This window comes from Carlito syrichta, unplaced genomic scaffold (genome assembly GCF_000164805.1).
Source record: "Carlito syrichta isolate Samal-C Ts95f unplaced genomic scaffold, Tarsius_syrichta-2.0.1 Scaffold302562, whole genome shotgun sequence".
Lineage (NCBI taxonomy): Eukaryota > Metazoa > Chordata > Mammalia > Primates > Tarsiidae > Carlito > Carlito syrichta.
In genome coordinates, this window is record NW_007246658.1 from 513,664 (window position 1) to 531,613 (window position 17,950).

Consider the following 17,950-nt stretch of genomic DNA (forward strand, 5'->3'; position numbering starts at 1 on the left):
AGTTGGAGTCTCACTCTGTCGCCCAGACTGGAGTGCAGTGGCCGCTCCCGGCCACCACAGCCTCGACCTGCTGGGCTCTGGCTATCCTTCCGCCTCAGCCTTCCAAGTAGCTGGAACTACAGGCGCGCGCCACCACACCTGGCTGATTTTTTGATTTATTGTAGAGATGAGGTCTCGCCAAGTTGCCCAGGCGGGTCTCGAACCCACGGGCTCAGGCATTCCACTCACCTCAGCCTCCCAAGGCACAGGATTACAGGCTGAGCCACCGAGCCCGGCTAAAAAGAAGAACTTTTATTGAGGAAAAAAATCAATAACTTTCAAGATAGTGAAGATGTTTTATATTTACCCAGTTTTTCCTAAGGCTTTTTTAGTCATTTGTGGTAGTTTCTAATATAGCAACAAGTGATAGCATTTTGGTTCTTACCTTTCATCTTTTTGCCTGAATTATAACCACTTAAATATATTTGAAGCCAGAATCGGTGGCTCAGCTTGTAATCCCAGCACTTTGGGAGGCCGGGGCAAGCGAATTGCTTGAGCCCACGGGTTTGAGACTAGCCCGGGCAACTTGGCGAGCCCTCATCTCTACAATAAATCAAAAAAACTAGCCAGGCTGGTGGCGTGCGCCTGTTGTTCCAGCTACTTGGAAGACTGAGGGGGAAGGATTGCCAGACCAAGCAGGTCGACGCTGGGGTGGCCATGAGTGTGCCACTGCACTCTAGCCTGGGCGACAGAGTGAGATTCTGACTCAAAAAAACAGTGTATATATATATATATATATATATACACACACACATATATGTTTCATAGCTGTTTTCTTGAGCAGTCTAGGGGTTTCTGGTTCTTCTTGAACCTGAGACTTAATAACACAATAGATAAAGCCGGGCTCAGTGGCTCAGCCTGTAGTCCTGCACCTTTGGGAGGCTGAGGTGAGTAGATTGCCTGAGCCCGCGGGTTCGAGACCCGCCTGGGCAGCGAGACCTCATCTCTACAATAAAAATCAAAAAATCAGCCAGGCGTGGTAGCACACACCTGTAGTTCAGCTACTTGGAAGGCTGAGGCGGAAGGATCGCCAGAGCCCAGCAGGTCGAGGCTGCGGAGGCCAGGAGCAGCCACTGAACTCCAGTCTGGGCGACAGAGTAAGACTCCAACTCAAAATAATAATAACATAATAGATAAAAGAGAGAGGAGATAGGTAGTAGAGCGTATTAACACCAAATGACTGAGAAATAAACCTGACTGTATTTTTTCTGCTCAGAAAATGAGGAGATATATATGTACACACATACACACACATATAACATTCAGTCATTTTTTTATTTTTTATCTTCTAGAAGGTGGAAAATGCATGATGTAAGAATGGTAGGAAGGGATGCTGGTTATCAAAATTGCGGGGAGAAATCACTATAATAAATGAACTTGGAGAAAGTTTAACGGACTACCATTTTCTTCATTGAACGTGTAATCCTCTTATTTTCTCCCCCTCTCTCTAAATCTACCCAAGTTGATATATTTGCCTATAACCCAGTTTTGTTTCCCCAAGGGCCCTTCCAAACACTGTGGTATGAAGGATAAAAGCCACAGAGACCTCTTCTTTGGCAGTGTCATCTCTTTATGGCCTCTTGGCTTACTCTGTGTTTGTTTTTTGCTTGCAGGTCTGTGGCTGTCCTCTGTATTGGAAAGCGCCCATGTTCAGGGCTGCAGGAGGAGAGAAGACAGGATTTGTGCCAGCACAGTCATTCATTGCCATGTGGAGAAAGTAAGGATGTTAGCAGTCACTCTGGGTCTAGGCAGAGAATTGTGGCGTCCTGATACATGCTTCATAAAGGTCACCAATTTTACTATTTATTCATTTTCCCTTTACTCTATTTCAACAAGGAAAATTCAGTGATTCACAGCCATTTATGCCCACACACAAGCTCTTTGCCACAAACCTTTATCTTACATGTCTTTACAGTAAAGCAGATCTGCAGAAATACTTTAATAATAACTATTTGGTAGTTTCTTAGTTTTACTTCTTAAATTCGGGTCGCAAATTTGAATCTGGCAGTAGTGATATAAAAGTAAATAAAGACTCTTCTTTTCTTTTCTTATTTTTTGAATCAGATCTTGCTCTCTTCCTTAGGCTACAGTGCTGTGGCATGATCACTGCTGCTCACTGCAGTCTTGACCTTCTGGGCTCAGGTAGTCTTCCTACCTCAGCCTTCCGAGTAGCTGGAACTACAGGTGTATGCCACAATGTCTGGCTAATTTTTTGATTTTTTTGTACAGACGAGGTCTTGCTATGTTGCCTAGGCTGGTCTTGAACTCCTGGACTCAAGCAATCCTCCCACAAAGTACTGAGATTACGTGCATAAACCACCACACCCAGCCTTTTATTATTATTATTTTAAATCAACATGTAACAGATTCAGCTTAAAGATTTCTTCTAATCCCTTCATGCCACCTAAAAGCCCTTAATAGTACAATGCCTGAGAATAAATGATTAAATGGATTGTTTTAAAAAATCTAGCAAGTCAGGTTTTCCAAGTTCATCTTGCATTACATTAGAATTAAAGTGATCACGGTATATGTTGGTAGACAGATCAGCAGCAATAGCAGCCATCACCACCACAGCTGTATATTGTTATTGAGATGAATCATTTACAGTTTATCTCTAGGGAAAAGACACTTCTGCAAAAACTAAAAGGGGAAAAACATGTGAAGTACATATCTTCATTTTGGTTAACTCCTGGAAAACTGCTTATTAGGTTACATAGCACGAACAACTGTCCCTATCTTTTTTTTTTTCATTAAAAAAAACCTCTGTGAATAGATGTCTCTAAGTTAAAGCACTGTCTTTCCATCACTTACTAAAATGGTTTGAGTGCCCTCTAGTGGGAACTCCTCTTTGAACTCTTAAAGTGCCTTGTAAAAGTCAGGGCACTTTCAGGGAGACCCAAATATGGCTATTGGGAGACTACGAAGCTAAGCATGATGGTTTGAGTTACCATCATAAAGAAGATGTGTTTAGTTTTGTAATTTTTTTTACAAACTGTACCTTTGCATAAAGCAATTTGGGCTCAAGTATAGCATATGAAAATTTTCAGGCTGGGCACCATGGCTCACGCCTGTAATGCTAACACTTAAGTGGCCAAGGTGGGAGAATTGCTTAACCCAGGAGTTCATGACCAGCTTGGGCAACATAACAAGACTATGTCTCTATTATATATATAAAAAAAACTTTCAAGTACAAAAAATAACTGGCAGGCAGTGATACAGAATTAAAACATTTTGACTGTAATCCCAGCACTTTGGGAGACCGAGGTGAGGGAATTGCCTGAGCCCACGGGTTCAAGTACAGCCTGGGCAACTTGGCGCGACCTCATCTCTACAATAAATCAAAAAATTAGATGGGCGTGGTAGCATGCGCCTGTATTTCCAGCTTACTTGGAAGGCTGAGGCGGAAGCGTCACCTGAGCCCAGCGGGTTGATGCTGCGGTGGCCGTGAGCATGCCACTATACCCTAACCGAGGCGATGGAGTGAGACTCCAACTCAGAAAAAACAAACAAACATTTTGCATATGCATACTGACTTACTTCAATAACAAGCTTTACATCATCTTAAAACACAAAGTCAAATACAGAATTCGTAAGCATACAGGGAGATTATTTCCCTCATGTCCGAGTGCTCGTGGGTTGGAAGCTTCAGGATCTACTCTCCAAGGGGCTCTGCTCCCCATTTCCCTTCTCTGTGCTACTGCCATTTCATGTCTGTACTCTGACACGTTTTCCTTAAAGTCGGGACATTTCCAGGGGAGAGATGCTGCTCCATGGCTTTTTGTTTGAGGTCCTAGAGTACCAGCCTTGAGTAGAACTCCTCTCCAGGAGTGTCAGTAATATTGTTTCTGCTTTATTATGTTTAACTTTACTTTTGTCCATTAACAAAACGATATTTTGTCTTTGAACCTCTGGGGGTACCAGCTTAGAATAGCTATGCTTGTTTTTATTCCTCAACTTTCATGACTTTTATTACCTCCTTTCCTCCTGCCATACAGAGTTTACCAGCCAGTAGCATTAGCAGAAAGTTATAATTCACCTTTTCTTTCTATGTCTTTCTTTTTTTTTTTTTTTTTTTGAGTCAGAGTCTCACTCTGTCACCCAGGTTGGAGTGCAGTGGCACGATCATGGCTCACCACAACCTTGATTTCCTGGGCTCTGGCGACCCTTACACCTCAGCCTTTTGAGTAGCTGGGACTCAGGGGCTAATTTTTTGATTTTTTGTAGAGATGAAGTCTCACTATGTTGCCCAGGCTGATCTCAAACTCCTGGGCTCAAATAATACTCTTGCCTCAGCCTTCCAAAGTGCTAGGATTATAGGCATGAGCCATCACATCTGGCCTCCTTTCTGTTTTATAGCAAAAGCCATCCCCGATTTATCTTGTCCTCTCAGAGTAGCTCTCATCTGTCATATTTCTGCTGGTTTTTGTTGTTGTTGTTGTTGTTTTTAGTAGTGGCAGCCTTTAAAAAAAAGTGCCTATTCAAAGGCCTCACTGCATTTCTGTTGTGGTCATCCCACTCATTTTCTAATCCTGAGAAGCAGCTCCTATTAGCACGTTACACTTTTCTTTTTCTGAAACAGGTATTTTTTCACCTTCAGGGGCCTTGAGCATGTCGAGAGATTATAAGGAGAATGAATGTAAAAACCCTACTGTAATCTAATAATCACAAACGAAGTCATTTAAGTGTACATCTGTTAGGTCACAAACACTTTCATACTTTCCTTCCTTCATCATTGAATGCTATGTGCCAGGTGTTGTATCTGACCTTAGGATGCTTGGGATACAAGGAGAATAAGACGCAGTGTTATGTTCTGTATGGAGCTTACAGTCTAGTGAAAGAGTTACACCCATAAGATTATACTGCTGCAGAACCGCATGACAGAAATAAGAAGCACATGATGTCACGGAAGGAGGCCAGCAAGAGTCCCTGGAAAGTGAAGGGGAAAGGAAGGATGTCCAGGAAGGAGGGTAGCATGCACAAACGCCTCGAATGAACGTACGTGGGGCGTTGGGACTACAAGTGCAGGAATGGCAAGAGAAGGGCATGGGAGGAGATGGATCCAGTCCTGGAACCCCTTCTGTGCCGAGTCAGGAAGCTTGGACTTTAGCCTGCTCCACAGAATTTTAACTCAGACAGTGACTTGGTTAAGGGTGTCACTCAGAAATCTCAGGCAAGAAACAATGAGTGTCTAAGCATGGATACTGGCAGTGGAAGATGTGGAGAAAGGGGCAAATTTGGTAGAAATGAAGATATGTGGTAGTTACTAGGTGTAAGGTGAAGGAAAGAGGGGAGTCCATAATGACTCCCAGGCTTCTAGCTCGGACTGTTAGGTGGTGAAATGCAGGATGGGCGTACCGGACTCCTGAGGAATTTTTCCTCAAAATGTTTTAGACAACTTTCCCTTCCTTTTTATTTCTATTGTTCCATCAAATTCAGGACTGTATTACTTCATGCTGAGATCACTAGTAAGGAAGAGGGTCCTCATAGGCTTCAGTGTTCATGCAACCGTATGTCATAGACAACTCATTATTCTGAAGCATCCCTTAAGTACATAGTATCCTTGCTTGATTCTTGATCTCAGTGGCCTTCACATAAGACTGAGAGTACTGACTTTTGATGTTGTAGTCCTTATTTGTTCTGAGGAACCAGCCTTACCAAGCAGTTGTTTCTTCTATAGGTTGCTGAATAACCACCATGATGATGCCTCTAAATTCATCTGTCTTCTAGCAAAACCCAACTGTAGCTCTCTAGAACAAGAGGATTTCATCCCTTTACTTCAGGTAATTTTCATTTCATTTTGAAAATGAATTCTGTTTTTGGAGTTTCAAGGGTTTTTAAAAAGGTTGCAACATGTCAGTTGCACTACACAAAATCTAGAGGTCAGATTTCTAGAGGAGTGATTTTCAAACTTGTTTTAGCAGTAAGATCCTCTTGTTAATGAAATCTAAAACAGAACCCATAGTAGAAAGTAGATCAGACAGGGCTCCTCCCACTGAAGCAGGGAGACGAGCCACTCAGCTCCCCCTTGCCCACCCACAACAATTACTGAGGCACCTTCTGAAACGTGAGCGTTTTAGAAGGTACTTGAAAAATGCTGACAGAACATAGGTAAGAACCTGTCAGAAAGTAAGAAAGGGCCATGGCTCATCAGAATCACTGTCTTGAACCCTAAGGTCATCACTCAGTGCCTATTGACTCTTGACTTAAGCACAGTTTTAGAATGCTTGCCTTTCTGATTTTTCAACCCAAGATATATTTGAAAAAGAAAATTACAATATGAAGAAGGGAGAGGGGATAACGAGAAGCAAACATGCTGAGAGCCGCAAAAATAGTTGCTACCAGACCACAAAGGTAGTCAGGAGAAGAAGACCAAAAAAAGGGCACAAAAGTTCTAAAAGCACTCCAGTCTAGGAAGAATTTAGGATAAGGACGATAAATCCCATTACCAGATTTCAACTGAGATCAGTAATTTAGAGTTAGTAGCATAGACTTATATTTCTTATCCAGAAAACTCAATTACATGAAGAAGCTTTCTCTGAAGGAACCAGATAAATGAAACAGCAGTACTATGTTTCTCATTTTTCCTTTTCTGTGTAAAACTTTAAACTCTGTGTGTTATACACCTATATATTATACATGAGAAAGGATAAATCTCAGACCTGAATAAACCTCAGATCTATCAGAAGTATACATTTCTTGATTTTCTGTAACTCATTTGAATTTCTGACTCTGGTCCACATACACCAGGCTGGGGGAAATTTTTAACCTCAGACCTTTGTGAGATTTCCTCAGCCCGGAGCTCTGCCACATTTCTGAGGTTTTACATAGTGCCAAGCATCAGTCATCCCTGGCTAGAAGATCCCTTCAAATCCAGAGGTCTTTGCTGCTTCTGTGCCATTCTTCAGGTTCTGGAACCTTTGGTGAAGATACCCATGGCCCATCCTCCTGGATGCATGCACAGCTGTTTTCTCTTGCAGTTTTAACTGCTTCCCTAGGGATGTTGCTGGCAACAGGATCCCTTTCCTCTTGGCACCCACAGACTTCTCTTCTTTTTTCTGACAGATTAGCAATCTTCCAGTTGGCAGAAACCCTCTTCCTGTCATGTTCCTTTATGCTCCCCTGTCTTTGCCTTCGAATCTCCTTCTCTGTGTTGTCTGTTTCCCTTCCTAGTAGGTGCTGTCTTCCTACTCACTACTTGAGGGCAGAGAAGTGGCTTAGAAATCTTCATGGGGTTTTTTTCCATATTTTAAAATTATTTTTATTTATTTATTTTTCTTCTTTATTTTAGATTCAGGGGGTACACATGCATGGTCGTTACATGGACATACTGTGGAGTGGTGGGGATTGGGTCTCAGGTGGCCCATTCCCCAGATAGTGAACATTGTGGCCACAGGTAATTTCTGACCCTAACCCCCCTCCCACCTCCCCCCTTATTGGTGCCCCCAGTGTCTGTTATTTTCTGACCCTAACCCCCCTCCCACCTCCCCCCTTATTGGTGCCCCCAGTGTCTGTGATTTCCATCTTTGTGGCCATGTAGTTCCTGCATGTGAGTGAGACATGTGGAGCTTGGTTAGCTTGGTTTTCAGTTTCTGAGTCAGTTCACTTAGGGTTATGATCTCTAGCTCAATCCATGTTGCTGCAAAGGACATGTTCTCTCTCTCTCTCTCTCTCTCTCTCTCTCTCTCTCTCTCTCTCGCGTCACTTGTTGGTGGGTACTTAGGTTAGTTCCATGATTTTGCAGTTGTGAATAGTGCTGCAGTTAGCATATGAGTACAGGTATCTTTCTTCCATATTGATTTCTTTTCCCTTCAGTAGATCCCAAGTGGGGGAATTGCTTTGCTAGATCAAATAGCAATTCCGTCTTTGTTCTTTGAGAAATCTCCACGTTGTGTTCCATACAGGTTGAACTTCGGCTCTGTCAACAGTGGATGAGCATTCCCTTTTCTCTGCAACTGTGCCAACATCTGTGTTCCTAAGAATAGCCATTCTGACTCATGTGAGGTGGTATCTCATTGTGGCTTTAATTTATATTTCTCTGATAATAAGTGATGTTGAGCATTTTTTCATATGTTTGTTGGCCACTTGGGTGTCTTCATTTGAAAAATGTCTGTTCGTATCCTTTGCCCACTTTTCATTCGGGTTATTTGTTTTTTTCTTATTGAGTTATATGAGTTCCTTGTAGATTGTGGATATTAACACTTTGTCTGAGGCATACTTTGCAATTGTTTTTCCCCATTCACTCTGTTGGTTATTTCTTTTGCTGTACAGAAGCTATTTAGTTTCATTAAACCCTATTTGTCTATTTTAGTTTTTGTTGCAGTTGCTTCAGGAGCTGTTATACATTCTTTGCCTTGGCCAATGTCCAGAAGAGTGTTTCCTAGGTTTTCTTCTAGGATTTTTATAATTTCATTTCATTTATGTCTTTAGTCCTTCTTCAGTTAATTTTTATAAATGGTGAGAGAATGGTACCCAATTTCATTCTTCTGCATATAGCTAACCGATTTTCACAGCACATTTATGAATAGGGTGTCCTTTCCCCACTGTTTATTTTTGTTGGTTTTGTTAAAGATCAATTGGTTTTAGGAATATGGTTTTATTAGTTCTCTATTTTGTTCCATAGGCCAATCTGTCTAATCTTGTATCACTACCATGCTGTTTTAGTTACTATAGTCTTAAAGTATAATTTGAAGTCAGGTAGTGTGGTACCTCTGCAGTTGTTCTTTTTGCTTAGAATTGCTTTGGCTACTTGAGCTATTTTTTGGTTCCATATCAACTTTAAGATTGCTTTTTCTAGTACTGTGAAGAACAAAGTTGGTATTTTGATCAAGATTGCATTGAATCTGTAGATTGCTTTGGCATTGTGGTCATTTTAACAATATTTATTCTTCTAATCCATGAACATGGGATGTTTTTCCATTTGTTTGGGTTGTCTATGATTTCTTTCATTACAACAAACTGGAAAACCTAGAGGAAGTGAATAAATTCCTAGAAACATACAGCCTCCCAAGTCTGAAACAAGAAGAAATAGATACCCTGAATAATGGTCAATAATGAGCAATACATTTGAATCAGTAAGGTATTCAACAACAAAAAAGCCCAGGGCCAGATGGATTCATGGCCAAATTTTATCACACATACAACGAAGAGCTGGTACCAATCCTATTGAAACTGTTCAGAACATCAAGGCGAGGTACTCCTCCCTAACTCATTCTGTGAAACTAATATCTCTCTGATATCAAAACTTAGCAAAGACACAATGAAAAAAGAAAACTCCAGGCCTGTTTCCCTGATGAATACAGATGCTAAAATCCTTAACAAAATACCAGCAAACCAAATTAAACAGCATATCAACAAAAAAAAATTTTTTTTTTTTTTTTTTAGTTAGAGTCTCACTCTGTTGCCCAGACTGGAGTGCAGTGGCCACTTCCAGCCACCCCAGCCTCGACCTGCTGGGCTCCGGCGATCCTCCGGCGATCCTTCCGCCTCAGCCTTCCGAGTAGCTGGAATTACAGGCATGCGCTACCGCCAGCTGATTTTTTGATTTATTGTAGAGATGAGGTCTTGCTGCCCAGGCGGATCTTGAACCCGCGGGCTCAGGCAATCCACTCACCTCAGCCTCCCAAAGGCACAGGATTACAGGCTGAGCCACCGAGCCCGGCTCATATCAACAAAATTATTTATCACTACCATGTGGGTTTTATTCCACGGATACAAGGATAGTTCAATATCCACAAATCAGTAAGTGTGATCTCACATAAACAGAAGCAAAAATAAACATCATGATTGTCTCAATAGATGCAGAAAAGGCCTTTGAAAAATCTAACATCCCTTCATAATGAAAACTCTCAACAAACTGGGCGTTGAAGGTACACATCTCAAAATAATAACAGCCATATACAGCACACCCATAGCTTCCATCATACTTAACCGGGAAAAGTTGAAAACATTCTCCCTTAAAACAGGAATAAGACAGGGATGTCAATTCTTACCACTGTTACTCAGCAGCATACTAGAAGCCCTAGCAAGAGCAATCCAGCAAGAGAAATAAATAAAAGGTATCTAAATTGGTAAGGAGGAAGTCAACTATTCCCTGTTTGCATATGACATGATTGTATGCCTAGAAAGCCTGAAAGACTCCTCCAGGAAACAATGACTTCAGTAAAGTCTCAGAGTACAAAATCAATGTACAAAAATCTGTACTATTCCAACAATACTTAAGCTGAGAACCAAATCAAGAGCTCAGTCCCATTCCCACTCGTAACACACACACACACACACACACACACACACACACACACACACACAAACCTACGAACACACCCAACTCAGGAAGTGAAAGATCTCTACAAAGAGAACTACAAAACACTTAGGAGATCTTCATGACTTTTATAACACCGTGTGCATTGGAGGTTTAAATGCAGGATCCACAAGCATTTGGCCTAGTTAACCTTCGTTAAAATTAAAGAGAAAGAGATCTCCGACAGAAAGATCTGACTTGGGGAGTGTTTCATCTAGGCCTTCCCTTGAGAATCTGTTCCATATAGCATTGGATTTGTTTTAGTATAGTATTCTTCGTGGCCTGAGATGCTGCTTCTTAATAGTCTTAATTTCCTATCTAAATGGCTTTCCTAAACAGATCACTTTTTTTTACATTTACTGGTTTATATATGGTTATATATGGTTATTATAAAGGCAATTGTAAAGGATCTAGATGAAGACATGAGTAGGGCAAGGTACAGGAGAAGAGGTGCAGAGCTTCCATGCCCTCCCTGGGCATGCTACCATCCAGGAACCTTCACATGTTCAGCCATCTGGAAGTTCTCCGAACCCAGTCCTCTTGGGTTTTTATGGAAACTTCATGACTTCAGCGTTCCTTCCCCTAGAACATAGGGTGTTACTCTCTGGGGCAGGTCTTAACTCCCAGAGTCAGAAGGCAGAGACCTGCCTTGGAGCAAGTAAAAGGAGGACACAGGAAAGAGAGATTCTGTTTCTGAGACCTGCACCTCAAGCCTAACATACTTAGCATTGTAACAAAAAACTAACAAGGGCTACAGGAGTTCTGCACCCGGAACCATGGGTGAAAACCATTTTCTATAGCATCACACCACGCAGGCCACCTCCTGCTTTTTGACCATGGATCTGTTACATGAAAAGATTATACACAATCATTAATAATTTGTCCAGTTCGTCATAGTGTATGAATGTCTCCCGGGGAAGGGGCACCAAAGGTTTCCCAGGTTCCCAAAGGAAGAATGAACTTGGCAAACATACAACTTCATATTTCCAGGCATCTGGGATGATTGAGCTATAAGAGACAATGTTATCTCTTGCTGAGACCCTTTAGAATTGTTAATGCGATATTGGATTTTCCTGCATTTTTAACCCGTTTCTTTATTCTTAGCTATTATTTCTCCTTTTCACCATTTCCTTTCACTCAAAAGTTTTCCACCTTTGGAAAGGACATGAGTTTTGGCCACTGTGCTAGTCCAGTGTTGCTTGTAGCAATACTAGTCTTGAAAGTCCTTCCCCCCAGTCCATTCTCACTCATATAGGGTAGGATTACATAGGTTCCAAACTAGTGAGCCATTTTTACCCCCAGGCAATATATCTGTATTTATTCTTAATTCCAGTTTTACCAGATGGGATGAAGGCATAATTCACCCTCACTGGGCCCTTAGGAATTCTAGCAGAGTCAAAAAACATAGTGACAGGGACCTGCTTAGAAGTCATCCCTGCTTCCAGCACTGCAGATTGCAAACATTTTGAAGCTGAGATACGCCTTTCGTTTCTGTCAAATGAGGTTCATTCCTTTGGATGTTCCAGTGAATCCTTGTTAGTGGTTAGTGAGGGTGCCAAAGGGCATAAAATACATGGACACATTGACATAGTTGGGATGTTTTTTAGGTTGCATTTGTGACTGCTATCTTTTTTTTTTTTTTTAAGATTTTTGCTGAACAAGGGTGCCTGCATAATCAACATTTGTATACCCAACCCTGAATTGTACCCCACATCTTTGTAATAAAAGAAGAAATAAAAAATATTTTTCCTGAAATATATTCACATAGAAACACCCACATCACAAGTGAATTGGTCAATGATTTTTCACAATGTGGACACATCTGTATAACCAGGACATAGATTAAGAACCATTCCTAGTACTTCCAGTCCCCTCATGCTCATGCTCCATCTCAGTCACTGTCACCCAAGGGCAACCAGTAGCCTGACTTCTAATACCATAGGACATAGATTTTTAATTATAGTAGCAATTTTAAAATACAGAGTTTGGCTCTGATTTCATATTATGCTCTGGGCCTTTAGGCTTATCTTTTTTTTTTCAGTTTTTACATTTTTAACTTCTATTAAAAAGGCATATATATATGTACAGAGATACATGTGTACATATGATATATTAGATTAACATGTACTAATATCGCCCCCTTTCTTACACAAAAGGTAGACTACTATATATATTATATGCTCTGGTAATCTGAACTAGGATGCCCTTGTTTCGTTCTGTTTCAGCATAGTTGTTTGTTTCATTGTGTTTATATGTTTAAATTACAATCATTTCTCATTATTCATGGTAGTTACATTTTAGAAACAATTAACGAATATCGAGCCTGTGGGGGATGGGCCTATCTTAATTTGCATGATGGTTTTGATTACCCTGAGACTCATCTACTACATGGTTTTGTTCCCCTCAAAAAAATACTCATAAGAGTGAGGATTCTTTGTTGTTGTTGCTGTTGTTTTTGTTTTTGTTTTTTGAGTTGGAGTCTTACTCTGTCACCCTGGCTGGAGTGCAGGGGCACACTCACCGCCACCGCAGCCAGAATGAGAATTCTTAATAGTTTTTTGTATTTAATCAGCCATCATTCTTAATAATATCCAACATTAAATATCCCTACTTATGTTTTGTGAAATCTCAAATATTCAGTATTTGAACAACAGTGTTAGTAAAACATTAGGCATATACCCATTGTCTTTCTGCTCTCCATACTTATTCCCTCAATCCATTCTGGGTTCTACTCTGATTCTGCACCTTTGGGCTCTCTTGCTGATTAGCTTCTGGTTGAGTCTGGTCAGTGGAAGCATTGCCAGTAGATGGGAGGGCAGAAAAAATGAGACGCTGACCTTTCTCCTACTCTCTGCTACAACACAGTAACTAAATTTCTCTGTATTAGAGCTTCTGCAGGCAGCTCCTTCTCCATGGCCCTAAGACTGTAACAGCACCCCTGCTGTGAGTCTCTGGGTGCCCTACCCTTCCTTGGTTTGCTCCCTCAATGTGCCCACAGCTCTCTTTGTAGTCCCTTCAAGAAAGGTTGATATGGTGAATTCTTTTTCCTGTGGGGACCCTAGCCCGACTGATAAAATTCAGTTTTAGCAGAGCTTTAATCAAAGCCTTGACAGGAATGTAAAGTAGGTTTATCCTAAGAGAATTGCAAGCATACAACAACATAGCCATAATTATAAGTTAATGGGCATTTGTGCTTCCCTTAAATCTCAAGAGAAGTTTTATTTTCATTTAACATATGGGCTTTTAGAATCTTCTGATAAAAGATGACACACTGAATAGACCCATTCTCCTCCCATTCTTCCCCCAAACCCCCTGAACTTGAAGTATAGAAATTAAATAAACTCATGGAAGTTAGTGGAATGGTAGAGAGAGAATGGTAGAGAAAAGCAGTATGCAAGAGATTTCAACATATTTCTTGGAGACAGAAAGTTGACCAGAAGCAGGCTAAGGAAACCACAACCCGGAATGTGCAGGCTGTGTGTGGGCTGCAGTGCAGTGAGCTCTGCTCATCAGGGTCCCAGAGTGCTTGCAAGCTCAGGGTTGGCAGATCTGAAGAGAAGTATTAGAAATGGAGATTCATAGATGTCAACTAATTGACTCCTTTCCGTGTTCCCGGATGTAAAGTACAATCTGGCATTTACTTGCAAGCACAAATAGACTAACAAAACAAACCATAAAGCTTGCTAAGGATTCCAACTTAGCATCCTCAAAACAGTCCCCATTTTTCTTTACTCTGGCAATTGGGGGTCCAGTGAGGCCCCATTAGTTTACTCTAAAACAGTACCTACCAGTCAGTACATTCACCCTAAATGCACAGAATTCCTAGGCAGACTTGGCACCTGTGGCAACCTGGGTAACACAGTAAGGTCTCATCTCCACACAAAAAATTTTTTTTTAATTAGGTAGGTGTGGGGGTACACAGCTGTAGTCCCATTTCTTAGGAAACTGAGGCAGAAGAGTCACCTGATCCCAGGAGTTTGAGGCTGCAGTGAGCCATCACTGTGCCACTGCGTTCTGACCTGGGTAACAGTGAGACCCTGACTCAAAAAAAAAAAAAAAAAAAAAGAAAGGCACCTATGGAGAAGGGGAATTACTTATATTTCAGCAGAGGAAAATTATATCAACTACCTTGTCCTACTTAAATATGGATGGACAACCAGGCATATGAGGAAAATCATAATCTTAAAGAAAATTCAAGGTTTGAAAAAAAGCACACAGAAAAACTGACCCAGAAAAACAAAAATAATTCAGGAGACAGAAGAGATGAGAATTTTTATAAACTACTTGCACATACTAATATAAATAAATGATTGCATGAGGAGCAGAGACAAGTCTCCTGTCCAGAAGAATTTCAGAGAATTGAGTGATCCTGCAGCCTCGAGGAGGGGAACACAACTCCCTACTCTTAAGAGGGGCTCTGCATAGCGGCTTCGGGGAGGAGGAGGGAGCTGCAGGAGAGGAACCTGGCAAGCACTACCTCAGTCTGGCGACCAAGGTCACATCAGGAGTCATACACCATTCTGGTAGTCTGTCTCCTTGATAGGATGTGATGCAATGGCATATTGCCTCTGCAGTCTTCCTCCCAGAAAGTTACAGACCCAGACTAATTACGAGAAAAACATCACACAGATTCCAGTGAAGGAACATCCTACACAATCCTTGAGTAGTCAAGGTTATCAACAACAAGGAAAGTTTAAGTAACTATCACAGCCTAAAGGAGTCTAAGGAGACATGGCAACTAATGGAATGTGGTATCCTGGATGGAATCCTAGAATGTAAGAAATACATTAGGTAAAAATTAAAGAAATGTCAATAAAGTATGGACTTTAATAATGATGTATCATTTTTGGCTTATTAATCATAACGAATGTACCATATAGTAAATGTAAGATGTTAATAATAGGAGTTTGTGGGAACTGTCAATACTGTTGTCTCAATTTTTTTTGCAAATCTAAACTCTTCTTAAAAAATCAGCCTTTTTGAAAAATAAGTAATTACTATATTAAGAAAAGTCATGCTGGGTATGGTAGCTCACACCTGTAATCACAGCTTTGGGAGGCTGAGATGGGAGGATTGAGCACTAGGACTTTAATGCTGCAGTGAGCTATGATCATGTCACTGCACTCTAGCCCAGGTGACAGAATGAAACCTTATCTCAAAAGAAAAAATAATGATAAAGGTCATACAAAACAACCATAAAACAAGAATAACCCTTACCTTAGGCCACATATAAAAATCAAATCAAAATGGATTAAAGAGTTAACTATAACTTCTGAAACTATAAAACTCCTGAAAGAAAACGTAGAAGTAAAGCTCCATGACATTGGTCTAGGCAATGAGTTTTTAGATATGACCCCCAAAGCACAGGAAACATAAGCAAAAAATAGAAAATGGGATTACATCAAATGAAAAAGATTTTCCACAGCCGAGGAAACAATCAAGAGAGTGAAGAGAAAACCTACAGAATGGTAGAAAATATTTGTAAACCACACATCTGGTAAGGGGTTAATATCCAGAATTTAGAAGGAACTCAACTCAGTAGCAAGAAAGCAACCTGATTAAAAAATGGGCAAAAGCAACAGGTATTTGAAAAAATGTTCAACATCGCTAATCATCAGAAATATGCAAATTAAAATCACTGTGCGATATCATCTAATTAAAATGGCTTGCATCAAAAGACAGGCAGTAAAGATGCTGGCAAGGATGTCGAGAAAAAGGAAAAAGTGTCCGGTGGGAATGTACATTACTAATAGCCACTATGGAGAACTATGTGGAGGCTTCTCAAAAAACTAAAAATAGACATATGAGCCAGCATTCTACTACTGGGTATATATCCAAAAGAAAGGAATTCAATATATCAAAGAGGTATCTGTACTCCCATGTTTATTGCAGAATTACTCACAATAGCCAAAGTGTGGAATCAACCTAAGTGTCCATAACAGATAAATAGATAAAGAAAATGTGGTATATACACAATGGACTATTACTCTGCCATCAAAAAGGAATGAAATCCTGTCATTTGCAGCAACATGGATGGAACTGGAAGCCATTATGTTAAGTGGAGTAAACCAAGCACAGTAAAACAGATATTGCATGTTCTCACTCATATGCAGGAGCTTAAAAACGACCTCAGGATAGAGAGTAGATTGGTGGGTCCCAGAGGTCAGGAACGGGAGGGAGGAGTAGGGAAATGAAGAGCAAAAAAGAAAATAAAGATATAACCACTGAGCAGTATACTTAAAATGCTAAAGATGACAAATTACATATTTTCTATCTCAATAAAAATATTTTTAGGCCAGGCGTTGTGGCTCATGCCTATAATCCCAGCACTTTGGGAGGCCGAGGTGAGAGGATTGCCTGAGCCCAGGGGTTCGAGGCCAGCCTGGGCAACTTGACGAGACCTCGTCTCTACAGTAAATCAAAAAAGTAGCCAGGCGTGGCGGCACATGCCTGTGGCTCCAGCTACTTGGAAGGCTGAGGCAGAGGGATGGCCTGAGCCCAGCAGATTGAGGCTGCAGTGTCTATAAGTGTGCTGCTGCGTGCCAACCTGGGTGACAGAGTGAGACTACAACTCAAAAAATATATTTATTTCTTAATACACAAAGGAGCTGAATAGACATTTTTCAAAATAAGACATACAAATGGCTGACAAGTAGATGAAAAAATGCTCAAAATCATCAGAAAAATGCAAATTAAAACCACAGTGAGCCCCCTTCCCTGCCTTGGGGAGGCGAATCTCCTCTTTCTCTCTAATTTACATTTTAAATAAACTATATTTTATAGTTTATTTCTAAAAAAAAAAATAAATCTAAGTCTATAAATAAATCTAAATCTTAAAAAAAACCCACACACACAATGAGCTATCTCTTCTCACCTGTTAGAATGATTATTATCAAAAAGACAAAAGATAACAAGTGTTGGCAAGGATGTAGAGTAAAGGGAATCCTTGCACATTGCTGGTAGGAATGTAAATTAGCCAGTCATTGTAGAAAACAGTTTGGAGGTTCCTATGAAAATTAGAAATAGAACTACTGTGTGATCCAGCAATCCAGCAGTCCCTACTGTGTGGTAGATATCCAAAGGAATGAAATCAGTACATTAAAGCAAGGTCTGTACTCCCACGCTCACTGCAGCACTGTTCATAGGACCCAAGATGTGGAATCAGCCTAAGTGTCTATCAGTGGAAGAATGCATATTGAAACTTTAGTATATGTACACAGTGAAATACCATTTGGCCTTTATTTGTTTATTTATTTATTTTGAGTTGGAGTCTCACTCCGTCACCTGGGCTGGAGTGTAGTGGCACTCACGGCCACCCTAGGGTCGACCTGCTGGGCTCTGGCAATCTTTCCACCTTAGCCTTCCGAGTAACCGGAACTACAGGCGCATTCTACCATACCCGGCTAATTTTTGATTTATTGTAGAGATGAGGTCTCACCAATTTGCCTGGGCTGGTTTTGAACCCCGGGGCTTAGACAATCCACTCGTCTGGGCCTCCTAAAGTGCTGGGATTAGAGGCTAAAGACACCCAACCCAGCCTGGCCTTTAAAAGGAAGGAAATCGAGCCGGGCTCGGTGGCTCAGCCTGTAATCCCGCGCCTTTGGGAGGCTGAGG

The 17,950-nt window shown here is 41.0% G+C and overlaps 1 protein-coding gene across 2 annotated transcripts in view; it reads left to right on the forward strand.

The window, feature by feature from the left end:
• The window catches only part of PPP2R3A (protein phosphatase 2 regulatory subunit B''alpha), a 131,302-nt gene that overhangs the window by 30,833 nt on the left and 82,519 nt on the right, over positions 1 to 17,950 (forward strand). For both annotated transcript variants that reach the window (XM_008056860.1, XM_008056861.2), the window contains exons 3-4: positions 1,653 to 1,756; positions 5,717 to 5,819. In XM_008056860.1, the coding sequence (XP_008055051.1) occupies positions 1,653 to 1,756; positions 5,717 to 5,819 (207 nt within the window). The remainder of the gene's footprint in view (positions 1 to 1,652; positions 1,757 to 5,716; positions 5,820 to 17,950) is intronic.